This window comes from Rhinatrema bivittatum, chromosome 15 (genome assembly GCF_901001135.1).
Source record: "Rhinatrema bivittatum chromosome 15, aRhiBiv1.1, whole genome shotgun sequence".
NCBI lineage: Eukaryota > Metazoa > Chordata > Amphibia > Gymnophiona > Rhinatrematidae > Rhinatrema > Rhinatrema bivittatum.
The window spans coordinates 49237095-49265004 of NC_042629.1; the positions used below are offsets into that span (position 1 = coordinate 49237095).

General features: G+C 48.4%; 1 protein-coding gene and 1 long non-coding RNA gene across 7 annotated transcripts in view; one reads left to right on the forward strand and one right to left on the reverse strand.

Annotated features, from left to right (window-relative positions):
- The first annotated feature begins 98 nt into the window (after window positions 1–98).
- Window positions 99–11439, forward strand: LOC115076970. 2 transcript variants are annotated; one of them, XR_003852920.1, is made up of 3 exons: window positions 99–267; window positions 8664–8746; window positions 8859–11439. It is a non-coding gene; the product is annotated as an uncharacterized LOC115076970 (long non-coding RNA). The 2 variants fall into 2 exon arrangements; XR_003852921.1 differs by lacking the exon at window positions 8664–8746.
- Window positions 11440–19917: 8478 nt separating this feature from the next.
- IGSF3 (immunoglobulin superfamily member 3) overlaps window positions 19918–27910 on the reverse strand; it is a 143228-nt gene continuing 135235 nt past the window's right edge. For all 5 annotated transcript variants that reach the window (XM_029578565.1, XM_029578564.1, XM_029578562.1 and 2 more), the window contains exons 9-12: window positions 27128–27535; window positions 24347–24760; window positions 23141–23563; window positions 19918–22284 (exon numbers count right to left, since the gene is read on the reverse strand). In XM_029578565.1, coding sequence (XP_029434425.1) covers window positions 22034–22284; window positions 23141–23563; window positions 24347–24760; window positions 27128–27535 — 1496 coding nt within the window. In that variant the 3' untranslated portion in view covers window positions 19918–22033. The remainder of the gene's footprint in view (window positions 22285–23140; window positions 23564–24346; window positions 24761–27127; window positions 27536–27910) is intronic.

Below are 27910 nucleotides of genomic sequence, written 5' to 3' on the forward strand. Positions count from 1 at the left end.
TTTTGGGCTTGTTGGGCGGGACTTGTGCTCTGATGTTACAGTGATTGGCTGCAGCTGCTGCTATGAAGCCTGTCCATAGCAGGCACACCCTATCCCTATATTGCAGCAGTAAGCCAATCAGAGCAGGATTCAAATAGTGCGCTGCAAGCCTTGTTGATGGATACCTCACGAGCACATTTTTGTTGGCAGACCTGGAACGGGAAGGCCAGCAGCAGGGCATTGGAGAGCAACAGCAAAGGAATCTTCAGACTGTGCAGCTACAGCCAGGTATCAGGAGGGGAGGAATTAGTATGTTGGGAGGGGGGAATGAGAGTGTGGGGGGCCAGAGATGTGCTTGGAGGGGGGGTGGGGAATGAGTGAGAGTGTGGGGGCCAGGCCAGGGATGTGCTCGGAGAGGGGAATGAGTGAGTGTGTGTGTGTGGGCCAGGGATGTGCTCGGAGAGGGGAATGAGTGAGTGTGTGTGTGTGTGTGTGGGCCAGAGATGTGCTCGGAGAGGGGAATGAGTGAGTGTGTGTGTGTGGGCCAGGGATGTGCTCGGAGAGGGGAATGAGTGTGAGGGGCTGGTATCTTTTATTTCCTAGCATGTAGCAGATGGACTCAGGACCAATGGGTATAGTGTACTCCTGTTAGTAGTTGGAGACGGATCAGATTTCAATCTGACGTCAGCCCCTAGTACATATACCCCTGCAGGAAGTGCAGCTCCTCAGTATTTTCCGTCTCCAAAGCAGTTAGGGACTATCTGCACGCTCTCTGAGCTTTAGAACCAAAATTCAAGGAAAAACCCAAATTTAAGAAGAAAAGTTTACCCGAAGACTAGCCCCGCTCTCCTGCGGTGATACCCTCTGGTCCCTCCCCCAGTTGAGATTCCTGAGGTGATTTCCGTGGTCCCTCAGAGGTGAGCCTCGGTCCGGTGGCCAAATCTCAGCAGGGACTTAGCCCCTGATTTCGGGCACGGTTGAGAGGCAGCGGGTGCATTCCTCGAGCGCGGCAATGAAGGTATTTGCCCTCTCCCCCCGCAGCCGGAGACCGCCCGGGACGAAACCGGGAAGCGCCGAAGACAAGGTAAGGTAGAAATCTTCTATGTAAACAGTCTCCGAGGATCGAAGAGGAGCACAGGCCGCCGATCGGAGGCAGTGCCACTGGGTTGATCCGCCCTAGCAGGGCTAGGCCCCGGCTGTTCCCGAGGGTCTACCCACGTGGAGACCCTCCGAGGAGGTCGCCATCTTGACCCGACTCGCCTCGCCGTTCAACTTGAGCGCACAAGTCCCTTGTGCGCATAAACTTAGGCGCACATAATACCTCACGAGCATAAGTTGCGCGCACGGAACAAGGCGCATAACACGGCTAGGCACACATTTCAGCGCACATCTCCGCGCATATCTGAGGCGCACTGGAGTGCACAAGAGCTCACGCGGCCACAGTCATGGCACCTCCAGAGTCGGGCATAAAAGCGCAAGGCCTCTGCCAAGCATGCCACGTCAGAGCCGCACAGAGCGAGGAGGCCGACGCCCTGTCCGCACAGTTGGAGGAGGCCCCGGGAGATCCAGGCCAGGGCCGTTCCAGCCAGGGCCCAATGCTAGCTCTTCAGGGGGCACCCCGGACCTAGAAGGCCCCAGGGAGTCCACCCCGCACTCGACTCCCAGAGAACCGGTGCCCCTCAACTTAGACCCAGCTTCGATATCCTGGGTGGAGCTGTTCAAGGGGATTCACGCCTTTGTCAGGATGCAAACTGAACCCCGGGAGGTCCAGCCACAGGTGTCTCCAGAGGACCCTCATGCCCCAGGACCCTCTAGGCCTAGGCACAGGTCCAGAAGTTCCGCCTACGAGGACACAGACCACTCTGAAGAGGAAATTGAGCCCCTGGAAGAAGGGGAACTCCCCCCGGGGACAGAGCCACACCGAACCATGAGACGCTTCCTCACAAAGGATGAGCTCATGGACCTAGTATCCCAATGTCTAACGGAACTCGCTATTCCGGGCCAAGGGCCCTCAGGGGAACCTAGAATGAATCCCCTGCTGGAGGGCCTTCGTCAGACGTCTCGCCATTTTCCTCTCTTACAGGCGGCACAACAGCTAATTGACCTAGAATGGAATGCTCCAGAGTCCTCATTCAAAGGGGGTCCAGCATTGTCGGACATGTATCCCCTGGACCCAGCGACCAAAGAACTCTTGGCGTGCCCTAGGGTGGATGCCATGGTCTGCGCAGTCGCTAAGCGCACTACCATCCCAGTGGAGGGAGGAGCGGCGCTCAAGGACGCTCATGACCGGCGCCTAGAAGCCTTGCTAAAGCAGTCATTCGAGGTTGCAGCTCTGTCCCTTCAGATTGCGGCCTGCTGCACCGTGGTGACGCGTGCCTGCCTATCTCAAGCCAGGAACAGCACCCCGGGAGAGGACATGGAATCAACTTTGTCATTTCTCACCGACGCGGCTTCCGATCTAGTGCGTACAACAGCCAGAGGAGTCTCGTCCACTGTGGCAGCCAGAAGATAGCTCTGGCTCCGAAATTGGTCGGCAGACGCCTCTTCCAAGACGAGTCTATCAAAGATGCCCTTCAAAGGATCCCTCCTCTTCGGCAGCGAACTAGAGAAACTGGCCAACAAATGGGGTGACTCCCCATTACCGCGCCTGCCGGAAGACAAGACGAAGAGAAACCAGCGTCCCTTCCACAGATCCGCCAGAGGCAGAAGCTCACAGCGCTTCAACCCTTTCAAAAGCAACTATCGAGCACCCCGCCCTACGAGCAGGAGCCAGTCCTTTCGGAACAAGCACACCAAGAGAGGAACCAGTGCGGGTGCAGGCTCCGGCCGCACCCCACAATGAGAATCAGCCGACCCATCCAAGGGAAGATGCTATAGGGGCAGACTAGCCTTATTCTACCGCATATGGGTCGAGATAACTACGGACAAATGGGTCCTGGCCATCATCCGGGAGGGGTACTACCTGGACTTCATTCGAACTCCCCCCGACAAATTCATGGAATCTCCCTGCCACGACCCCCTCAAGAGGGCGGCAGTGGAAGCTACACTGAACAGGCTTCTGACCCTCGAGGCCATAACCCCAGTGCCTATACAGGAAATGAATACTGGACATTACTCCATTTACTTCATCGTACCCAAGAAAGAGGGCATATTGAGGCCCATCCTGGACCTCAAGTCGGTCAACCGCCACCTAAGGGTTCCCCGCTTCCGCATGGAAACCTTACGATCCATCATACGGGCAATACAACCAGGAGAGTTCCTCACATCCCTGGATCTGTCAGAGGCCTACTTACACATCCCAATGCATCAGGAACCCCAGCGCTTCCTACACTTCAAGGTCCTGAATCGTCACTATCAGTTCCGGGCACTACCCTTCGGGTTAGCCACAGCACCCCGGACGTTCACCAAGGTAATAGTAATAATGGCGGCAACACTCAGGAAGGAGGGAATCCTCGTTCATCCCTACCTGGACGATTGGTTGATCAGGGCGAAGTCACCGGAGGAAAGCCACCAAGCAACCAGCAGAGTCATAGCACTACTGGAAAGCCTAGGATGGGTAGTCAACATAAACAAAAGCTCCCTACAGCCCGCACAGTCGCTGGAATACCTAGGTGTCCAATTCGACACCAAGGAAGACAAGGTCAGCCTGACCCCCCCGCGAGGAGGTCAAAGCTGCGGGGCCGGCTTCAGACCTTGCTGAGCATTCCTCATCCCACAGCATGGGATTACCTGCAAGTCCTCGGACTGATGGCGTCCACCCTGGAAGTAGTGCCATGGGCGCGAGCACACATGAGACCTCTACAGCGCTCACTTCTAACGCGGTGGAGTCCACGGTCCAAGAACTACACCGTATGCCTTCCACTCCCGGGCAGTGTCCGGACCCAGCTACGGTGGTGGCTGCAGAACAGCCACCTGAGCCGGGGATCAAGCCTATCCTCCCCAACCTGGACCCTGCTCACCACAGATGCCAGCCTACACGGATGGGGAGCACACTGCGAAGAGCTGACCACCCAAGGGCAGTGGAACGCAGAAGAGGCGGGATGGAACATCAACCACCTAGAAGCGCGGGCAGCCAGATTAGCCTGCCTGCAGTTTGCCCACAGACTTCGAGGCAAAGCGGTCTGAGTGATGTCGGACAATGCCACGACTGTGGCCTACATCAACCGACAGGGCGGAACCAGAAGCCAACAGGTGTCCCTAGAAAAAGACCTCCTGATGGCGTGGGTGGAAGCAAATCTCCAGGAGATCTCGGCCGTCCACATTGCCGGGAAAGACAACATCGCGGCAGACTTCCTCAGCAGAGAAAGTCTAAACCCAGGAGAATGGAAACTGTCATCCACAGCCTTCCAAATGATAGTGAATCTGTGGGGGATCCCAAACATGGACCTTCTGGCAAGCAGATCCAACGCTCAAGTACACAGATACTTAAGCTGCAGACGGGACCCGCAGTCCCAGGGGATCGATGCCCTGGTACAGCCCTGGCCTCCGGGGACCCTTCTATACACCTTCCCGCCGTGGCCCTTGCTGGGCGCAATCATTCACAAGATACAGCGACACAGGGGACTAGTTCTCCTGGTGGCCCCGGATTGGCCAAGAAGACCCTGGTATGCAGACATGAGAAGACTGCTGGCAGGGAACCCACTACCCCTGCCGCCGCACAGAGACCTGCTCCATCAAGGCCCGATCCTTCACGAGGACCCAACTCAATTCTCGCTTACGGTCTGGCCATTGAGAGGGCTCGACTGAGGAAGAGCGGATACTCGGGGGCAGTAATAGATACTCTCCTCCGAGCACACAAGTTCTCCACATCTCTAACGTACATAAGGATTTGGAGAGTCTTCAAGGCCTGGTGCGAAGACCACAACGTCAAGCCACGCCCCTCCAGAGTTCCCGTGATCCTGGAATTCTTACAGAATGGGCTACAGCAGTGTCTGTCCCTCAATTCCATCAAGGTACAGATAGCAGCATTGTCATGCTATGGCTCCAGGAGCGAGGGCATCAGCATAGCCTCGTACCCGGATGTATCACACTTCCTGAAGAGTCAAACACATTCGCCCACCTCTAAGATGGACGGTACCTCTGTGGAACCTCAACCTCGTCTTGGAGTTCCTAGCGGGATCCGCCTTCAGACCCCTCCGAGGCCTATTTCTCCGTCTGTTAACCTTAAAGACAGTGTTCTTGCTGGCCGTGTGTTCGGCCCGCCGCATCTCGGAGCTACAAGCACTGTCCTGCTGTGAACCATTCTTCAGATTCACCCCGGGGTCCATCCAACTACGCACAGTTCCCTCCTTCCTCCCCAAAGTGGTCTCACACTTCCACCTCAATCAAACCATCGCACTACCAACGATGGACGGCGTGAAGAACTCGGGAAAAGACCGTAGCCTACGTCACCTCGACATCGGCAGACTCCTAGCCAGATATTTGGAAAGGTCGGAACCGGTACAAAACAGACCACCTTTCGTCCTTCACAGCGGAAAGAGGCAAGGGGAAGCGGCCTCGCGGACAACCATTGCCCGCTGGATCAAAGAAGTCATTAAGGCGGCCTATGTAGAAGCAGGAAAACCACCACCTCTACAAGTCAAGGCCCATTCAACCAGAGCCCAGGCGGTGTCCTGGGCAGAGACTAGAATGCTGTCACCTGCGGACATCTGCAGAGCGGCAACGTGGTCCTCTATCCACACTTTCTCCAGATTCTACCGTCTGGACGTACAGGCTCAGGAGGACACGGCATTTGCAAGGACAATTCTAAGTGGACCCCGGGCAGCCTCCCACCCGATTCGGGAGTAGCTTTTATACATCCCTGAGTCCATCTGCTACACGCTAGGAAATGGAGAAATTACTTACCTGATAATTTCGTTTTCCTTACTGTAGACAGATGGACTCAGCATCCCACCCTAGGCTGCCCTGAGGCATTGTGCCAATGAGTTACAGGTAAGCCATGTCTTTATTTACCTAAGACGTCCACCCTGCCCGGTGTCGACGCTTTCCGGTTGAGTACACTGGCAGGCTCCAGCTATAGTCAACCAATCAGTTCAAGTTAATCAAGTTTAATCGAGTTTAAACATTCTAACAAGTTAGTTAAGTTTAACCATAATATGAAGTTAATCAATCAGTCAGTCACATATATATCCACAACGCTTTTCAAGGAAGAATACTGAGGAGCTGCACTTCCTGCAGGGGTATGTGTACTAGGGCAGTGATGGCTAACCTATGACATGCGTGTCAGAGGTGACACACCGAGACTTTTTGCTGACACACGCAGCCTTTCGTGGACTATCGGGAATTTTTTTTTTTTAATCGGCTGCGCCGAGCCTTTAAAACTAGTTTTTTAGTATCTCCCCCCCCAACCTCCAGACCCCTCCACCTCCCCAATGCCCCCGGGCGCAGCGACAGGCAGATAAGCAGGGCCATGGCCCGAAGAAAAAGATCACGTTTAAACGCGCTGATGCTCCTCCTCCTTCCTGCCTGTGCGGCCCCGGAAGTAAACGTTGCCGGAGCCACATGGGCTGGAAGGAGGTGAAGCATCGGCGCGTGCAGAAGAGGAGCAGCGCTTGTGTTTACGGGCAGCCGCGAATCCCAAGTCGCAGTGGCCCAAGAAGAGGAAGAGGCCTGGTAGCAGGGCTGCCGCAGAGCCCATCCTGTGACGACCCGCGAAGAGGAGTCCCAGAGGTGAGAGAGAGGCTGAGGGTCTGTAGAGGGGGGGTGTGTGTGTGTGCGTGTATGAGATGAGTTGAGAGATTGTGTGTGAGAGTGAGGACTTGAATGTTTGCAGAGACAGCATGTGAGAGCCTCTGTGTGTGTGAGAGTCAGACAGCATGTGCCAGTGAGAGCCTGTGTGTATGAATGATTATACGAGAGAGAGCATGTGAGAGTGAGAGCCTGTGTGTATATGAGAGAGAGAAATGCATGTGAGAATGAGAACCTGACTGTGTGTTTGAGGGAAGAAGATGGAGAGAAAAGAAACAGAAAAAAGACAATATAAAAGGAATTTGGCAAAAAAAATAAAGGAAAGGTGGGAAAAAAAAGCCTGTGACCAACCAATTAGAAAATGAAGATCAGACAGCAAAGGTAAAAAAACAAAATAAATTACTTTTTAGTGACTGGCACATGTAATCTTTGGGAATGTGCAAGAATAGCACTTTCTCTATGCGGATCTCACAATGTACGAGATCAGCATGGAGAAAGTGGAAGCCCACGGGGCCTGCACAGAGGAGGCAGCAGAATGGGCTTCAGTGTCAGTAGCAGCAATCGGCACCTCCCCAATAGCCATGCGGCAGCAGAGGAATGAGAGAGGTTCTGAGGTTGCTGGCAAAAGAGAGGGGGGTCTGCATTTAGTGTGTGCATGTGAATGAATGGGACTCTGCCTGGGGGTGTATGTGTGTGAATGCATGGGTGCCTGCATGAGAATGAATTGGTGCCTGCCTGGAGGATGGAGCGGGAGTGGTGTGAGTGACTGGGAGCCTGCCTGGGGTTCAGTGTGTGTGTGTGTGTGTGTCTGTCTGTATGTGAGGGAGCTAGTGAGTGTGAGAGCATGAGTGTGTATGAGAAAATCCAGGGGAGTGAGAGTTTGGTGGAGGGGGAGAGAGTGTTTTAATTGAAGATTTAGCCAATGAAATTCAGCAGAAAAAAGTCACTAAGCAGGTAAGGTAAATAATTATTTGTTTTTGCTTTATTAATAAATACAGAACATATATTAAAATTATAATTTTGTTATTAATATTAGAACATAAGAAAATGCCATACTGGGTCAGACCAAGGGTCCATCAAGCCCAGCATCCTGTTTCCAACAGTGGCCAATCCAGGCCATAAGAACCTGGCAAGTACCCAAAAACTAAGTCTATTCCATGTAACCATTGCTAATGGCAGTGGCTATTCTCTAAGTGAACTTAATAGCAGGTAATGGACTTCTCCTCCAAGAACTTATCCAATCCTTTTTTAAACACAGCTATACTAACTGCACTAACCACATTCTCTGGCAACAAATTCCAGAGTTTAATTGTGCGTTGAGTAAAAAAGAACTTTCTCCGATTAGTTTTAAATGTGCCCCATGCTAACTTCATGGAGTGCCCCCTAGTCTTTCTACTGTCCGAAAGAGTAAATAACAGATTCATATCTACCCGTAGACCTCTCATGATTTTAAACACCTCTATCATATCCCCCCTCAGTCGTCTCTTCTCCAAGCTGAAAAGTCCTAACCTCTTTAGTCTTTCCGCATAGGGGAGTTGTTCCATTCCCCTTATCATTTTGGTAGCCCTTCTCTGTACCTTCTCCATCGCAATTATATCTTTTTTGAGATGCGGCGACCAGAATTGTACACAGTATTCAAGGTGCGGTCTCACCATGGAGCGATACAGAGGCATTATGACATTTTCCGTTTTATTAGAGCTACAAATATCACAAAATTATGGATTTTTCTAGAAGTGACACACCACCCGAGTTATGCTCTGTCTTTTTATGAATTTTGACACACTGAGCGCAAAAGGTTGGCCATCACTGAACTAGGGGCTGACGTCAGATTGAAATCTGATCCGTCTCCAGCTGCTATCAGGAGTACACTATACCCATTGGTCCTGAGTCCATCTGTCTCCTCTAAGGAAAACGAAATTATCAGGTAAGTAATTTCTCCAATTTGTTCTACTCCACTTGATTTCATCTATTTTTTTTTTCTCATTTCTTCCCTGTAGCTGATCACCTTTTATAAAAAAAAAAAAACAAACAAACCCTTATTTTGACAAAAAGAAAGCTTGTCCATACCTGCTGACTACAGGTAAAAAAATGTGACATGGAAACTTGTAATGCTATTTTTCTTATTTTTCTACACTACTTTTGCTTTCCTCTAATTTTGCCTTTTTTTTCTCTTTCGTTTCTTCTCCCTGCAGAAGATCACCGCTGTAAGAAAGCCAGTCTATACCTACTGTTTCCGTCCTTGGCTGCTACACTACTAAATGGTTTTGATCTACTATGGCTACAGTAAAGAACTGGGCTAAATACAGTAAAAAGTACTGCAAAGCATGGGAAGAGGAACGTGAACTAAAAGCATGGATTCAGCCTGTTTTCAGCAATGAGAATAAGGCTACGTGCAAATTTTGCAAGTGTGACATTCGTGCACATCATGCAGACCTTCTGCAACATGCTAAAACAGAGAAACATGCAAAAAGCTAAGCTCCTTTGTCATCTATGTGACTCACAGACATTGGTGTTTCAATTTCACGTGTTTTGGGCTTTTTTTGGGCTTGTTTTTTTGGAAAAAAGTGCTTGTTCTTTCATGAAAACCTGGCAACCCTGGTCACGTGGCAGTCTAACTTTTTTAACTCTCTGCTGGAAAGTTGCGCGCGCTTTTTGTCGAGGCGAGCAAAGTGGTAATAGGGAAGTAGACTTTTTGGATGGGCATAGAAAGGGTTAGGGTTACCACCTTTCAACCATAAAATTTCCAATATCATCGGTACTGATATGGATTTCGCACATCCAACGTTTATTGATACTTTTTTTTTTTCATGAGAAAAACAGGCGCGGGCACTAGGGATCCTTAATAAGGAATGTGGCCTAGTTAGGTAAGGCAGCGTAAAGGGATGTACCATTTCAGCTAAAGAACCCTACACGAGATTGCTGCAATGATTTATTCCAGCTTGTATATAAACAAGTAACCCCCTACTGTCTATGAAGTTGGGAGTTGGCCAATGACAGTATAAAGGATGTTTTTGTCTCAGTTTGGATTGTACAGGCCCAAACTTTTGGCAGGGGAGATTAAGATAGAGATAATATACGAAACAACTCGTCATTTATGCAGTGTATGCTTTTTGGGGGGAGAAAGTTTTCATCTCCCCTTCTCATCCTACGAAGAAAGAGGTATGAAGATTCGCTTTTTCCAAAGTGCCTCTCGCAATGAGATAAATACTGTAGATCCCTAAAAGGCATGTGGATGGTAAAGAAGAAAAGGGGACAGGGGTGTAACTGGCTGGTGTGGCAGTTACTACCTTTAACCACTAAGCCTTGATGCCTTTGATGCACCTGTCACATTACTCCCCACTTCAATGGCAGGGGAAAAAGGGGAATTGAATTCAGACAACAATCAGTAAGGGCCCCCACTTTTAGAGGATAGGGAACTGATAAGCTTGGGCGTAACCTGCATGGAGCAGCAATGGAGGCAAGGAAGTGGAATTGGATTTGATCGACCACCAACATGGGCCTGGACGTTTACAGTCTAGGGTGCCGACATGAAGACACAAGGGAAAAAGCACAGGACTGCTTCGCCGGTCAAGTCCATAAGCAAAGCATGTCAAGCAGCATTGTCTGAAGTTTCAAAGAGACTCATCTCCCAGTAAAAATGTTGCTAGCAATACCTTTTTTTTGTATAGGTTATCATAAGGCTTGGGGATAACTTCACAGAGTGGTACTTACTACTCTTAAGAGAAAGATGGAGGTAATTTGCATGACCAGTATACCATAAACAACTTGCTGGGCAGACCGGATGAACTATTTGGTCCTTTTCTGCCGTCATAACTATGTTACTATGATATGACTTATCAGTTATTCCTTTAACCAGGATGAGAGAGAAGGAACTGAACTGCCTCACTAGTGCTCACAGACTACAACAGAGAGGAGATATTTGCAGATTTTAAGATAATATTTATTTCTTACATGACTTAGTGCCAGAGGTATCCAAAACAAAGTACAAAAGACCCATCCTCAGCCTTCCCAACAGACCCCTCTCCAAAAATAAAATTGCCATTGAATCCTCATCCATTTTTATCCTACCATAAGATGCAACCACCTGTTTTCCAAGATCAAATACAGCCTCACAACTATCCCAAATAGGTATCAGATGTAGCATTACAACGAAGAGCTCATTACTAACTTGAAAATGCCTGGACAAAACCATGCCTTAAGGCTCAATCAGCAAGACTAAGCACTGGATGCTAGGTATTGTGGAGAGGAACCCAAACTATAATAGAAAGACTATTGTAACTCTGCATTTAGTCTACCAACCTGTGCAATCCATTCCCTGCAGCTCCCATCTTAACTGATGCCCAAGAGACCACATTACACCTGTTTTGTGCTCCTTACTTTGTCTTCCAATTGCTTTACGAATTCAGTACAAAATACTTAACATTGATTTTTACTCTGGGGCACATTGAGTCTTCCATCTGGTTAAATACAACTCTCCGAATCTACAAACCTACCAGGCATCTGCGTTTGACTAATACAAACTTGTTGGAAATCCCAACATTAAAATTGGCCAGATTAGACATTACCAGAAACAGTGCATTCTCCTTTGCTAGTCCCAGAATCTTGAAATGCGATACCAGAGACTTTAAGAAATTACTTATTAAAGGACTTCAAAAGAAAATGAAAGATCTACTTATTCAAACAGGATTTTAATATTTGAACCTTTCTGTATTTTCAGAGTGCCATCTCTTTGAAATTGTCAAAACATTAACAATAAACTTTTGACATCTAAGACTTAGCAGCTGCAGTGTATATTTGTTTTACTATATTTTTCTGTTCTCGAGTTTGTTTTATTAACTGTATATTTTTTTAATTTTGTAAAGCACATTGATCAATGTAAATTGCAGTGTATACATTTTATAAATAAATAAACTCCATTACTACAGTTTTACTTGAGGCAGCTTCAAAATCAATATCAAGAGAAAGAAGGGACCCTGAGAGAGAAATTAAGGGACAGATTTATTATTTGAAATTCTTTTATGCATATTATCTGAAAGATGTATCAAGTGCCATACTTTTAATGTTTGAACTAATTCTTCAGAAAAATTTCTGTTGGAATTGTAAGGTAAAAGCTAGTGTCCCTAAACAAGGATGAGCATAATTGAACCTGAGCCTGCTGTCATGCACACAGACTGAAGCAAAGTGCACGCCAAAGCAACAACAAACATAGAGTCTTCAGCCACATGATGACTATGGCAACTTCATACGAGACTGAATCACAAAGAAGAGAAGAAACTGCAATTGTTCTTCCGTATCAGACATCTGTCTACACTTCACAATGTGCTAGTACACCTTGGACACATGAACTGTATGTCCTTGGTGAAAATTTGCATCTACCCATGAAATCAGCTATGAAGCGGGTATTGTTCAGCAAATGTCTGCTGATGAGCCTCATTACCAGGCATGAGAATAGTCACGTGTGTGGACAAACAAGATGTCAGCATCCCAATTCTCTGTCTATAGATGGTGGTGACATACAATCAAGACTGACTGTGCCTCCTGTGGAATTGAATATGTAATGACGTTCCAAATAGAGAAAAAAACTCAACTATAAAGGCTGAAGACCTTTTCCTAAGGGATTTTTCCCAAGGAAATTTTCTTCCCCGGAACTTTAGCGTTATAGTTCACTGTAGCTGTGAACTAAGCAAAACTAAGCCTGAGTTCTGTGCTCAGAACAGCCTGCTCCCTTAACTTTGGAGTAGTTGCCTTGTCATAATTGCCAACTTTATTCCCTGAAAGAATTTGGCAAGCCAGGTCATTTACCCTGTTCCTGCTGGCATACCTCGTGGAAGAGATGTCCTTGAGGCCTCTGGGTCCTATATTCCTGTAATTTGTCTGCAGGGGGTTGCTGGATTCCCCACAGCACTTCTCTGCAGGAGTGTGACTTATCAACTGCTAAGGGTAAGACAAACTGGCTTAATTAATCTTTCAGCTGGGTTAGTTAGTTTGGCATTGCATATTTGTCAAGTGCAAGCTGACTTGGAGATAATGCATGAGTTTATGCTCATTTTTCATAAGTGTTTTGTTCTGTAAAATTTAGAAACTTAAACAAAATTGCATTTACCATATTAAATCTTGTAAACTTATACTGACACAATAAAACTGATTACCTCACAAAAGTAAAAGCAACTGCACCCTTAAAACTATTGCATTTGTAGCGTAAGGTTATCAGTTAAATCTACTAATAACCTGTAAAGCCACAATCTAACCTCCAGAACACCATTAATGTTAAGTTTCTTTATTATACCCATAAGAAGAGAATAAACTTAATGGACAGGGCCTTGGAGGTTTATCCTCTCTCTTTATAGAGAATTCACTGCCTGGGGGGCAAAAAAGAGGTTGAATAGTATTTATAGAGACTTGGCTACAGTATTGAGTATGAGCCCTAGACTCCTTGAAGTTCACTTGAGACAGGGTTACACACAAATTCCTGCTACAGCGCCATAGACCCCATTTGATCTCTGGCTTTACCTTTACTTCTGTACAATTAATGATCCTCTATACTTGTCCCAGGCCTTCTTGGACTATTCTCATTTTTGCCTCTTCTGCCTCCACTGGGAGATTGTTCCATGCATCTTTCTGCAAATAAATATTTTTTGATGTTACTCCCTTTGGAGCCTCATATCATGACCACTTGTTCTAGAACTTTTTTTTATGCCAAAAAAGATTTGCTTTTTCCAGCCCATGAGTTAAACTACTGCTCTTTTGTAAAATTTTGTTTAGGCCTCTGATTAAAACATGGACTGAATCTAGATGAGTGATTATAAAATAAATACATCTGGCATACACTGAATATAAAGTAGTTGCAAAAGCAAGGGAGGATTGAATGCTAAGCTGCAGTTGGAGAGCTAAAAACAGGATGTTTCCAAAGATTTTAACCCTTTTTCCCATACAGTACCCTTCTAATTTGTACAGTACAGAAAATCAGGACAATTGGTAACCCGTGGGACCACGGGCTCACTCAGACCCCGTGAATGCTGCATTGTGAGAACACGGCCAGCATCAGCTTTATTTATTTATTTATTTATATTCCACTCTGGAGCTCTGCGACCAGGTGGTGGGAGGTAAGGAGCATTGCAGGTTGGCAAGGTACAGAGGCTTGTTGTAGGGCTGCACAGATCCTGCACAGATAATGCCTGGGCTTGTTTCTCTAATATAGCATTCCTCTTCACATTTTTCTGCATTGAACATTATATATTGTTTTAGAAGAGGAGCAAGTATTGGATTTAACATTTGGCATCCATAGATACTAATGGGAGGATGGAGACCCCCCCTTCTCCCTCCCAGCAATCATCAGGAGGTGTGGGGTCATTCTCCCCGCATCATACACATCCTCACCTTTGATCCAGCAGTGCAGAGCCTGTTAGCCAGGGTTTACTGCCATGTTCACAGGTCCTGTGTCTCCTCCTCCTGCACAAGTTTCCCGTAAACCACAGAAATGCATAAATGGGTGGGGGCCCCTGCAGGGCTTGTGAACATAGAGCCGCATGCTGACTCACAGGCCCTGCCCTGACTTTTCTTTGCGGCTTTGCTTTTGCTGCAGGCCCTGGCTGAAGAGGACAGCTGGCAAAAGGCCCAGATGGCAGTGGCACCTATAAGAAATTTAGCACAGGAGTTAGCTGCCAACATTGCCCAGGTCTCAGTCTGGGCCGGGGAGAAGCACTGATAGGCCTCCTTACGCTGAATGCATTTTCCATGTTGGTAACTCTGGGGTCTGCGATACAGTGGCATAATTTGCGGCATGGTATACTGCAGAGATTTATTTATTTATTTAGCACTTTTATATACCGATCACTTCGGTTTACATTCCAACAATAACCATGACATGAGAATGCCTTACATTGAACCAGGATGATCAAACTTGGATACAAAGAACTGGGTTTAACATAGTGTATAAGAGGAAGAGACTTGACCAGCAAGCCTAATGCTAGCTAGGTGTAATGCCCGGTGTCTAAGAAGAAGGCACAGGGATTAGGTGCTACGACGGCGGGTTTGTTAGAACCTATGTACAAATAGCGACTTGCCAAGGACAAGGTCTACTAGTGGGAGATTTGATGAGATAGCTGAGTTAAGAGAAGGCTTGGTTGAACAACCAGGTCTTGAGTCTTTTTTTAAAGGTGCTCGGACTTTGTTCGAGCCGGAGGTCTGGAGGGAGCGAGTTCCATTGTGTTGGGCCAGCGGTGGAGAGAGCTCTCTTCCTTAATGACGTTTTGATAGGGGGGGCCTGTAGGGTGTCTCTATATGCTATTCTCACCGGTCTGGAGGTTGTGCGAGGCTGAAGTGGGATCATGAGATCCAGTGGGGTGATGTTGTGAATGGCTTTGTGGATGATCGATAAGACTTTGTACAAAAGAAGAAACTGAGAAGGGAAGAAAACATCGCGAGATGAGATGAAGCTGCGAGAGAGAGACCACGCCCCCTCCCACGACGTCACTGAGAGCTTCCTTGGCGGTTGAGGGATGCCTTGCCGCCGGGCGCGCGGGGAGGCCCATTGCCATCTTGGGCCCCCGCAGTAACCTAAATTCCATCGTTAAAAAAAAGGAAAAAAAAAGAAGAAACTGAGAAGGGAAGAAAACATCGCGAGATGAGATGAAGCGGCGAGAGAGAGACCACGCCCCCTCCCACGACGTCACTGAGAGCTTCCTCGGCAGTTGAAAAGCGCCTCAGCACTAGGCGCTGCGCGACGAAGGGGAGCGACAAAGGGGTTTCTCCCCTTTGTGCACCCCTTGGTGCCTCATGTAATATTCTTTTGTTGGTACATTCTCTGTTATCTAACCCTTTTTCCAAGTTATTTACCCTTTTTGGTTTTTAATAAGTTTAATGTTAATTGTTCATTGTATCAGACCATGGAATTATTTTCCTGCTGTTTTTGTTTTATGTAAACCGGTATGATTTACATCTAATGTAAGAATGTCGGTATATAAAAATTAAATAAATAAGATTCTGAATTTGATTGGGAGCCAGTGCAGGTTCTGTAGGATAAGTGTGATATGGTCTCTTTTGTTGGTCTTGGTTAGAATCCTTGCTGCTGCGTTTTGTAACATCTGTAAAGGTTTGATGGTATTAGATTTGTACCATTGCTCCTGCTTTTAATTTTGCTTCCTACTAGTTTTTGTTTCAGGTTCAGTGATTATGGAAAGGCTTGTACTGAAGGAGCAGGGAATATTTCTTTCAGTGATTCTTCCTCCAGGAGCAGTGACTGTAAGCCTTTTACGATTTCCCCCAGTTTTTGAGTGCTGGGCTGCATGTTAGCTCCAGGGATACTTGGTTCTATGGTTTTCCTTGGTTGGTATTGCAGTAGGGTTTGCCCTGGGCATTTGAAGTGAAGATGCAGTCTTCTTGGGAGATGATTTTAGTGTTGTAGCCTTTTTTCTCTGAAGGATTCGGTTAGGATTTTGAGGTTTTTGTTCCCGTCTTCCAGGTCAGAGCATATGCAATGATAGCATACGTAATTAAAAAAAAAATAAATCTTTGTCTAGCTGCCATTCTTTCATTTTACCACAAGAGGGCTCCATACACCGTATCAACCTTCTTGAAATGCTCCCCCCCCCCCCTCAGCCCATAAATCTCAGGCTGAGCTTTTAACGGCTTATTTACCACATATTTACACAGAATGAGCTGGCAGACCACCACATTAGAGCTGAAAGAACATTATACAGCACAGAGTGGCTAACTAACAAGGCTTGCCGCTGTATCGCTGTTTAATAATGGGATACACCTGCAGGTACCCAATTCCAGTAAAGCGCGGTTTTCAATCAGATGAAAATGTGTAGCAGGGCTTATCACTGCTGGGCAGGACCAGTTCTGGGGGGCAAGCAGAGCAGTTTCCCAGGGCTGCAGTGTCGCAAAGGGCGCCCCCTGGCGAGGCCGAGTGATGGCACCGAGGCAGCGCGATAGGGCACCTGGTACGGACCGGGCCCCAGCATGTCAAATGCTTTCCCTGCCCTTGAGTTCATGACTTCTTGCGGGTCTCTGGCCGCGTTAAAAGCGTCACTAGCCCTCCGCGCTCCCCCCAACCTTTGCCTCCGGGATGTGGGGCTGAGGCAATGTAACCAACGGAGCAGTAACCCCCCCAAAGAATAATGGGGGGAGTCATCGAAGCCTATGGCAAAACTCCGCCCATAACGCCTCAGGGCAGACCGTGCCACGTGGCGCTCACCTCTTTTCTGACGCTACATAAGCCAACCACAAAAGATGACCTTTTAAAAAGCCACCCAAATAAGATGCAGGATGGGAGCTTTCCAAGCCCTGTAAGCTCCCTTCTTCAGATGACTTTTTGTGGTCTGGAAAGCTCACCTCTCATTTCATCTTTTCGGCTGCTTTAATAAAAGATATCACAAGTCCATGGAGATTCCCTTTTGATTCAGGACCAAAAAGTCTAGGAGAACTCTGCAAGACATTGCAAAATATTAAAAAAAAAACCAAAAAAAAAAACCAACGGAAAAACTGATTTCATGCTCTGTCTGCCTCTTCTTTCCAAGCCAGCGAGACCAGTGATGAGCATAGTGACGCCTTATTTGGCGGTCACAATTAGATATTATCTCTTAGGTATATTTATATGCAGGCAGTCCATCGAACCAGGAAATTATTTAATTTTTCAGCAGCGCTTTTGCAATTGATGGCTGCGCATTTGTCTTTGGAAGGTGCACCACAGGAAGCCTGCAAAACCGTTCTCTCGGTACCATGTCCCCAGTCGTAATGGGCTCCCATAATTGGAATGCATTCCCTCTCTCATTTGCTGGCGGCTTCCTGTCGGCTTCCATTAAGGAAGGCGATTAATCCTCATGTAATAACGTCGGTGGGGGGACTCTTTATAAATTTCAGATTTTGATAACTATTGTGGTTTATAATTTATTTTTTTTTGCATGGCGTCTGGACGTTTCCAGATGGTTTTGTAAAACACACACAAGGAATAAGCGTAGCTCGTATTAGTATCAGAGTAAGCGGCAGTGTCATTAGCCACAGGCCTGTAATCCATCCCAGAGTTTCCCCATGTGCCATCTTAAGTAACCAATGCCAAGGTCACCTCAACCAGCTTTAGAAGATAATAAAATGCCTTCTCATCTGGCTAAGACTGGTTTTCGTTTATCTCACCGTCTGCCTCCAAAGTTTACTTTTATCTGGTGAGAGGGGAAGAGCTCTCTGTACTGGTCTTTGTGGGCATGTCCATTTTTGTTTGGAAATGGAACAATTCTACAAGATTGGCTACTGGGATATTGACCAGTGCTGCTCTGTGTGCCCAGGGTGAAATCATGGACATCACAGTTTCTAATATTATTCTCCTTCCATTTTTATGCAGTAAATATGGTAAAACCTATAAATCTTCAGGATTTTCAGATGACAGGGCAATATGAAGCTGCAGGTGGTTAGATTTAGCAGTAATTTAAGGATTTTTTTTCAGCCTTAGGGTGATGGATGAGTGAGTCTCAATAGAGGTGGCTGGGAGGGGGAAAAAACTGGAAAAGAAAAATCTGGGAATTTTGCAGGGCGGTTGCTGCAGTGACCGTACCCTGGCACAGTCATGACATGGAATTCGATCACAGGCGAGGACTGTATGAAAAGGATCACTGGTAGAAAGAACCTGCAAGACCAAGAGAAGAGGCACAAGGAAATCAGAGCAAAGGGCAGATACAAGGTATGGCTGAAAGGTGGGAAAGCAGTGGAGGAAATGGTCCAGATTTTTCTGCTCTGCACATTTCTCATGTGGTCATCATTTGCGATGCCTTGACAGTTCACAACAACAACGCTAACTGCCAGCTTTTGTGATGGGTCAACAAAGGGTTTATGAATGGATTAATGCTCACAGTGATACGTTTTGCACAGAGCCAAGCCAGACTGCCTTAAGCAAAAATATTCTGGTAACACTTTCCTATTCAGGCTGCAACCTACATAATCACATTAGAAGGAGGACGCTTCCAGGTGGCTCAGTGGCCAGTGCTGTGTATTACTGGTTCGATGCCCGACTCAGGTTAACTGGGGCTGTGGATGCCGCAAAGGCTGCATTCACAGCCCTGGAGGGAGTCATGATCATCACATCATCATGGTCATCAAGGGCGGACGTCTGAAGGCTGGATTTAGAGCTCATGCTGGATGTTGACTGGTACATCCCCGGCTGTAGTGTCTGGATAATATTGGACCTGGCACCTGCCAACAGGGATAGTATCTTCGATGTTGTAGTGAACAGTCACCCGGCATCCAGTGACCACTGGAGGGTATGGCTCAGTATTAGAGCGCAGGAGATGAAAGTTCATTCAAAGGCGAGGAAGGACCTCAAGGAATCGTTAGCTGGATGGGAAAATGTAGGGGCAGCAGAAGAGCAGTGGGCAAAATTAAAAGGAGATTTTGTAAGGGCAACCAACCTTTTTGTTTGGTTTTCTAAAGCAGCAGCGGCAAAGGGGAGAACAGGTTAGTGCTCAAACTACAAGAGATTGCAGAAAGAAGACGACAGCTAAGAGAAGCTGAGAAAGTAGTCAGGAATGCAAACATTCAAATGGAAGAAAAAAAACAGCAAATACTGTTAAACGGGGGGAATCAAGACCTTTTTTTTTTTTTAGATGTGTGATAGATGGGGCACGCAGCCTTTTGCTGCTGTCACGTTTCTATGTTTAGTCCCACACTAGGTTTATTGAATCACAAGAACCTTGGAAATTGGAAACTGGGTTATTGGGCCGCTCTGGTGGACTGGAAGCGAATAATGGCCAGAGCACTGCACTGGGAATCATGAGAAATCCTCAAGACACAAGTTCCAGACTCATTTCAGTTACAGGTTGCATGATCCTATAGCAACTCATTCCATTGCCCTAGGTTGTAATTTATCCAACCAATACTGGGTGCTATAAACCTTGTTCCTCCTCCCATTTCACCCCTTACAGGCAGTCTTATGCTGCCAATCCATACGTCCTGGAGGTGGCTGTGTGCAGATTTCTAAAGAATTAAATCGTAAAGTATGTTGGCGTCCTACAAAAATGACATGCGTGCTCAAATTGTTATTAAAGGTGCCGAGGCCAGGTGAAATGAAGCCTTCTAGCCAGTAGGTGGCAGCCTTTGACCATCTTTATGTACCTCAGTCACTGTTACCTTGACTAAGTGACCTTAAAAATATTGCATTTGACATCAAGTCAAACTTTCACCTTGGGTTGTTTTTTTTTTTTATATCAGGATATTAAATACAATCCCTCACGTAAGAACAACAAAGTCATTTTAGAAACCAAATACTTTCTTCTCTTTATTAATTTTTTTATACACATTTCAAATGTAACAAAAAACTCCAAAAATGGTTTAATTAAAATCCTGTCGGCAGCAGCATTACAGATTCTAAAGCTGTGTTTACAGACGAATATGCTCTGTGGCTCAACACATCGTACTATACAAGTCACAGGAGACCGAGGCAGCCAATGCCACACGGGTTTGTCACTTTTTTTAAGAAGATAAATGTGTGCAGTTTTGCTATTCAAAGCCACCTGCCCGAGTCTGGCTTTTGCGCACTCCTTCACAGCCTGTGTTAATGTTTAGCATCTCACTGTCCCGCAGCCAGGAACGGAAGCATTTTATTTATTTTACATATCTCATGTAATCAGCCCCAGTGGCAACACTGAAATCTGCATGGTCAGGCTTTGCAGATCATGTCAACAGGGCAACAATTAGCTATTTCTAGCTCAGTAACATCTTGAGATGCTAAACACTAAGGAATAGGGAAGTAAAAAGAGAGGAAGAGGTGGGGGAAGCAACCCACCCCCCTCAGACTCACCCAGTCTAGACATGAGGCTTGGCCTGCAAGGAAGACATTAAAATCCTCATCCTCTCCCAGGAAAGGTTATTACAAGATCAGAAACACCAGTCCTTTGGTGGCGGTGGGAGGATGGAGCTTAAATACGGCAGGAAAGACCCATACTCAAGACATATCCAGACTTGGCTTTTAGAAAAGTTCGGTATATTGTATTGTACAAAACGTTCTCTCTGTAACGACAAACCCCTGTTTTTCAAGGGACAGTGGTACCAGCGTTAAAGCACCTTAGGCCAAGTGCACCAGGGAATCGTATGCCAGTGCCCCGGTGCACCGCCTCCATAGACCACAGCAGGAAGCATGTGTATGACAATGGCACATGGACACAATTTAATGTTTGGACCAACACAGAACAGAGAGCTAGCGTGCAGCCACGGCCTTGAACTGAAACCCAGTCTCATCCCTTCGCAATCCCGGTGGTCCCTGCAGCACTGGCAGCTCAGATGTCGTTGCTTATCTCACCAGCTGGGGGAGCTTTGGTCGCGTGGGATGTTTTTCCCCATTTCTCACATGGCCAGTGGGAAAAAAAAAGAAAAAAAAAGATAGTCTTCTGTCTGATAAAAGCAACAGAGCACCCCGTTTCAGTTCTCGGAGGGCACAGAGGTTTCTTCTGGCAAACTGGGCCCACTATTGTCTTCACGAGAATAATTAAAAGATGATTTAAAAAAAAAAAAAAAAAGAAGGATGCATCATCCACTCCTGGCCAGTCAATGAGACCAGAGACACATTGCAGACGGGAACAAGCTCTGAAACAGCAGCTTTGGAGCAGTCCCAACAGCTGCAGAACCAAACTCGGACAAAGGAAGACAAGCAAGTTGTTGTTTGTTTTTTTTTTACACCTTAAAGTCTTCATTCAAGAAAGGTTAAACAGAGCAAATTTAAAAAAATTTCCATTATATTGGGGGGGGGGGAACAGAGGAACCACCATCCATGCAAAGTTTGGTTCCTACCCTGGGATATCATTTTGCTTCTTCATCTAACCATCCACATTCATAGCCAGGGTTCCCCCCCAGGGCTTCAGAGTTGGATGGTGGGCAGTTCTTAACCGGGAAAAAACAAGGATGGTTAAAAAAACAAGACAAAAAACCATCATCAACTCCACGATAAAACAAAAACCATCCTCAACTCCACGATAAAACAGAAAAGTTAACGTAATGGATCCTGCCATGTCCATTATTTAATGCAAGGGTAAAATCAAGGATGGGGGGGAAAAAGGAGCAAATAAACCACAGCCCAGAGGAGACAACAAAAATCAAGACCCCATCGGTCAGAAAATAAAAATGGATGGTAACGTGGCTATGTACAATCTCCTATCCCCACCTCCTCTAGGGCGACCACTTCTGGCAATTCTGTTCCATCACAGAACAAAAGGAGGCATCAAGAGATACCAGGGGTCCAAAGGCAGCCGCTCTCCTGCTGACGTTCTGGGTCTCTGCCAGGTACAGCACCAACACTCAGGTGGGGGGGGTTGGGAGGGAGGGCAATAAAATGAAAGAAAAAAAATTCACTTCTCCTGTTTGGGGGAGAGCAGAGCCGTGCCTGGGATTAGTCTATGGTGCCCGGGTGGATGCTGAGCACGGGGGGCTCCAGGCAGGTGGGCGAGTAGTTGAGGTGGGGCTCCTTGATCCACAGTAAGGGCACGCCGTTCTTCCCCTCCGAGCTCTTGCTGGACTGGCGGGTCCTGAAGCGCACCAGCAGGATGCCGATGACGAGGATGCCGAAGATGGGGAAGGGGTAGAAGAAGATGAAGTAGAACAGGGCGTCGTTGGAGCAGATGACGGACTGCAGGGTGGAACCTGCCAGAGAAGAGGGCGGGAGCGAAACACAAGACATGTGAGCACGAGCCTTCTTCGCTCCGAGTTACAAACGGATAAAACTGAGCAAGGGGGAGGGAGCGTACAGGAAGGAGGACTATGGGGGGTGCTCTCGGCAAGCTCTCAAGCTCGGGCCCTGCCTCCTTACAATTCTGCCTTGTAGAGTGTGCAGTTTACTGAAGGTGCTCAGCAAATAATTACTTTCATATTTAGTACAAGCAGAAGGCAAGGACCGTTTGTGCCTTTTGAAAGGTGAGGGCCTTCCTTAATTTGGCTTTGTCCCTGTCCTGTTCAGACAAGTTACTACTCCTATGACACAGGCCTAGCGCCTCCTTTTTGGACAGGAGCGGCGGCTGTCAGCGGGTTTGACAGTCGATGCTCAGTTTTGCCGGCGTCGGTTCTCAAACCCGCTGACAGCCACGGGCTCGGAAACCGGACGCAGGCAAAATTAAGCGTCCGGTTTTCAAGCCGCGGGCTGATTTTACATTTTTTTTAAATTTTTGATTATTTTTAACCTTTGGGACCTCCGACTTAGTATCGCCATGATATTAAGTCGGAGGGTGCACAGAAAAGCAGTTTTTACTGCTTTTCTGTGCACTTTCTTGGTGCCGAGAGAAATTAATGCCTACCTTTGGGTAGGCATTAATTTCTTAAAGTAAAATGTGCGGCTTGGCTGCACATTATACTTACTGAATCGCATGGGAATAAATAATAGCGCCCGCAACATGCATTTGCATGTTGCGGGCGCTATTAGTTTCGGGGGGTTGGACGCGCGTTTTCGACGTGCTATTACCCCTTACTGAATAAGGGGTAAAGCTAGCCTTGCACTGGCCCTCACCTGCGTGCAGCACGTTGACCACGGTGATCCCCGAGTCCTCCTCTGTCAGCTTGTACCAGACACCCCTGGGGCTGGGCAGCCATTCCTCCACGCGGCAGGAGTAGCTGCCGGCATCAGCCGGGCTGGCTTCCTGCACGCTCAGCCTGAAGAGCACGGCGGACACCCTCCTGAAGCGTAGCCTGCCATCCCACCTCACCGGCTCCGGCTCGAACACAGAGTCCTGGCCAATGCTGAACACGGGCTCCTTCTCCACCTCGCTGCTGCCATCCCCAGCTCCGCTGGCTTTAGTCCTTAGCATCAACCAGGTGAGGGAGAACCGTGACAAGGGGCTGGAGCGCGAGAGCACGCTGCAGTCCAGCTGGAAGTGACCCTTTTCTGCAACGGTGACGTTCAACGCTGTGAGGTCCAGCCGCAATGCTGCTTCTACAGGTTTCATTTCAGGGAAAGTTAACAAAATAATTATTTAGGAAAAACAGAGTAAGTATACCTTATAACATATCATGGCTTTTGGAGGTAATGTCTGCCTTATCATAGTGCACTCATCTTCCATCCTGACAACACTAGCAAAGTTTTGCTAAAGAACCTTAATCCTGCCCTGCAGCACCCTTTGCTGTTCCTGTACTGAGACCCACACAAACGCGGCTCTGCCAGTGAACCTCAATACTGCTCTGCAACAACCTTGCTTTCTTGTTCTGAGACCTCCAAACATATACAGTTCTTCCAATGCCCTTTGATCCTGTCCTGCCGTATGCCCTGCTATTCCTGTACTAAGAAACTGGCACACAGTTCTGCCAACGTACCTTATTCCTGTCCTGCAGCATCCCCTTCTATTCCACCACCGAGATCCCAGACACAGCTCTGCCAGTGCACCTCACTCCTGCTCTTCCATCGTACGCACAGCTCTGCTAATGCATCTTCCATCCTGTCCTGCAGCACCCCTTGATATTCCAGTACTGTCGTGCACCTCACTCCTGCTCTTCCATCGTACGCACAGCTCTGCTAATGCATCTTCCATCCTGTCCTGCAGCACCCCTTGATATTCCAGTACTGTCGTGCACCTCACTCCTGCCCTGAAGCACCCCCTGCGAGTTCCTACCAAGCTTCCTATTTTTTTGCTGTACCGTCATTTCATCATGCTCTGAATAAATCTATAGCAAGTTTGGATTTGGCAAATAAACTAGACCAGAAAGCCCAGTCTCTCTTTACCTGTTGGCTGGACTGTGACCATGGTCAGGCTGGAGACGTCTTCGGTCCGTTTATACCACTTGCTGTTGGGATTCTGCAGCCATTCCTGCACCCTACAATCATAGGCACCGCTGTCTAGCACCTCCGCTCGCTGGATGAGGAGTCTGTATAGCCCGAGAGACGGTGTATCCAGCTGCAGCCTGCGGGGGAGCTCCTCTTCCTCCCCCTCCTCTTCCTCCCCGTACCTCAGGGTGCCCTCCCGAGTGAGAAGCAAGACGCGCCGTTTCTCCGGGTGACCCGCTTTCCACACGTACCACGCGACGGAGACTTGGGAGTCGGCGCCAGTCCGGTTGGTGATGCTGCAGTCTATCGCGACCCATTCGTTCTCCCGGACGGTGAGGTTCTTGGGCAGCTGGCTGACCTGCAAGTTGGCATCTAGGGAAGCAGAACGGAAAAACAGAGCCTGGCGTGAGCTGCACTGCAGAGTAAACCTGTCTGCAACCTGGGCAACGGCTATCGGCCTAGAGGCTCAGGTACAGATCCTGGACTAGGGAGGGGGTGGCTGCAGCAGGTTTGGGGGCACAGCTGAAACTGGGATGGGGACTTCAAATGACTAAGGCAAGTCCCTGTCCCTGCTGAAGGAACCAGCTTTACCAAATGGCAATACTTCACACCTAGGAAGGCAAGCCCCCAACACTCCCCCGGTCTTGCCTTTCTCCTAATCTTCTGCTCTGCTTTGGAGATGGCTCTGCTGTCCTCTCAGGCCGCTCTCCTGGACTAGTTGAAAAGGAAAATTGTTTACCACAGGCATTAAAGTATGCAGAAGATGCAAACGAACGCAGGGGAAAAAATACGGAGGGAGGTAAAGGAAGATGAAAAACACAAGGCCCCGGGACCTCGGAGGAAGACACAAGAAGAAGGAGGGTGGCAGAACCATCTGATTCCCCCGTGCAGGCAAAACCATCCAAACCCGATACACGGAAGAGGCAAAAGCCTTGTGCAAGACGGGGAGAAACCATTAACGCGCTGGGCTCCGATTAATCTCTCTGGCAGCGGCAGCTCCGGTCGCCTCTGCTCTCTTCCTAGTCGGGCGTTGACTACTTTCAGAAAAGGTGGCAGGGTCACTGTCCGAGGCTGCGTCCTGCAGCCAGGCCAAAAGAGGAGCGCGCTGCCTTGCCGTTTAAAACCCAGTTTCCAGTGCACCAGGTGAAGAATAATAAATGTGGCCTCTACTCGGTAGGGGGGGGGGGGGGGACGACAACATGGAGGATGCCTTTTCCCGGGCAGTAACCCTGGGCCATGGCCTCCCTTCTTCCACCCCCCTCCCCCCCCAAGATTTGGGTTCTGCCCCATTCTCCCACTCCCCTCCCCCCCCCCCAAGTTCCACTTTAATTTGTCAGTGCCCAAAAGGCACAGGGGCTGAAACAGGAGGCACTGCCTATTCCTAGCACAAGATCCGTAAACACAGGTGAGAGCTCCTGTCGCACGTCCATCGTGAAAAAAGCAGAGATTACTTACAGGAGCGGAGCCACGCTCCAAAACATCCTACGTGGGGCAGGGCCGCTGGCTCAGGAGCAGTGCGCCACGCCCCACCAGTCGAGGGCTTGACTCCCGCGCTGGGTTTTCTGCCCCTTAGACCAGCTAGGGCTGGGAACACAGAACGGGAGGGGAAGAACAGGAAATCTCCACCGTTGCGCGACAACGCCACCTGGTGGCCGGACTCGGGCGTGCCCACGCATCGGGTTTCAGAAGAAGCTGCGGCCTGTGGCACTGGCCAAGGAGTACGGCTGGATAGGGAGGATAAAAAAATAATGGGGATAAAACGGAAGCCCAAAAAGAAGGAGGAGGAAACTGCCAAGCCAAAAAATAGATCAATACTAAGCAGTGGCTCTGTAGTAAGTACGACGCGTTGGCATTTGGAAGAACCTCAATCCGATTTCCAGCTCAGCAGTTCCGTACCCCAGGCCGGCTGGAGCTGGGAGCCCCACGGAGTCAAATTTCGGTCACTGCATAGTAGCAAAACCCAACAGCCATGGGATCCATGACTGGAAGGAGCCCAGAGGCAAAACCCCGACCCAGGACTGTGGCTGCAGTGACTGAACTATAGTAAGTTGGGAGGAGAATATAAACCAGGGGGAGGGGGAAATCTTTGGGTAGGTGTGAATGGAGGGTCAGGGCACCAGATGCCCCCCCCCCCCCCCCGGTCCCAACTGAGCTGAAAGTCCAAAAAAGCAAGAGGAATGTGTCAGGACATCAGATGTGCAGTGGCAGAGAAGGATCAAGGTTTTGGTGAAGTGTCTCCTCAGCTCAAGACCAGACAAAATGAGGCCACGCAGCGTCGTTTCAACGGTGTTTGGAAAAACGGCGGGTGCGGAACTCTTTCAGCGTTGGCACCGGATTATACCAGAGGGGAGACTTGAGAATCTGTTTATTTTACAGGAGGCAGCGACTGAAAATTCTCGGGCTGGTTTCAAGTAACATTTACTGTGAGGCAAGGTGTAAGGCTGGTAGAACGGACTTCCCCGGGGCAGGAGACATTTAGCTTTGTTGTGGACATCAGAGCACAGATCGGTGGTGGGGGGGGGGGGGAAGGAGGGAGAGACCAGGGATGGCAAGCAGGCTCGATGAAAGGGCCCCATGGGCTCTAAAATGGCTGGTGGACTGTGGTTTGCCTACATCTGGCAGCCTAGGGTTACCAGATGGCCCTGTTCCCCCCCCCTAGGGGAAGCTGAGACAGTCCTGGTTTTATCCTCCCCCCCCCCCCCCCCCCCGTCAGCTATTTTCCCTATGCCTTCTCCTCACCTGGCTCTTTGACTGTGACCTCGGTCAGCCCGGACACCTCCTCTGCCAGCTTGTACCAGGCATTACTGGGGTTCAGCAGCCACTCTTCCACGTGGCAGTAGTAGCTCCCGCTGTCGCTGACCCCAGCCTTCTGCACGGTCAGATTGAAGAGCCCCGCCGGCGACCTCTCGAACTGTAGCCGGCCCCTCAGGCCCTCCTCCTCGGCGTAGGTGCCAAACTCGAAGGCCGCGTTGGGGGCGGTTTTCAGGATCAGCTTTCCGTCGGCATCCGAGGACCTGTGCACGTACCAGAGCACCGCGAAGTGAGAGTCGGGACTGGTCTGAGCCTTCACCTGGCAGCTCAGGGGGATCGCCCCGTTCTCCACCACTGTCACGCTCCTCTTGGACTTACTGACCTGCAGCTTGGTCACTGGGAGGGTAAAAAAAAAACCAAAAACAAGCCAACCATTATTAGAAAGATAAAGAGGACTATATCACAGATTGAGCCTGCAAGAGTTAGGTTTGAAATGGGCCATCTTTTACCCCGGGATTTAAATTTCATACATGTGGTAAAGATTTCACAAGCTAAAGCTTATGGAAAAAAACCACTCTCGGACATTTGCCTCTAAAAGGACTGAATTAAAAGGATCTAAAAGAAGCACCACCATGTTTGGCTTATAGGGGTCTCGGCTAACACTCAAGGCCTTGGAAAGAGGGCCGGGCATGTGGAGGAAGTGTTTAAAGTGTCTGCAGACTTACTGATCCGGTGGAGCCCCTTTACACAGGGATGGGGGGATGACCAAAA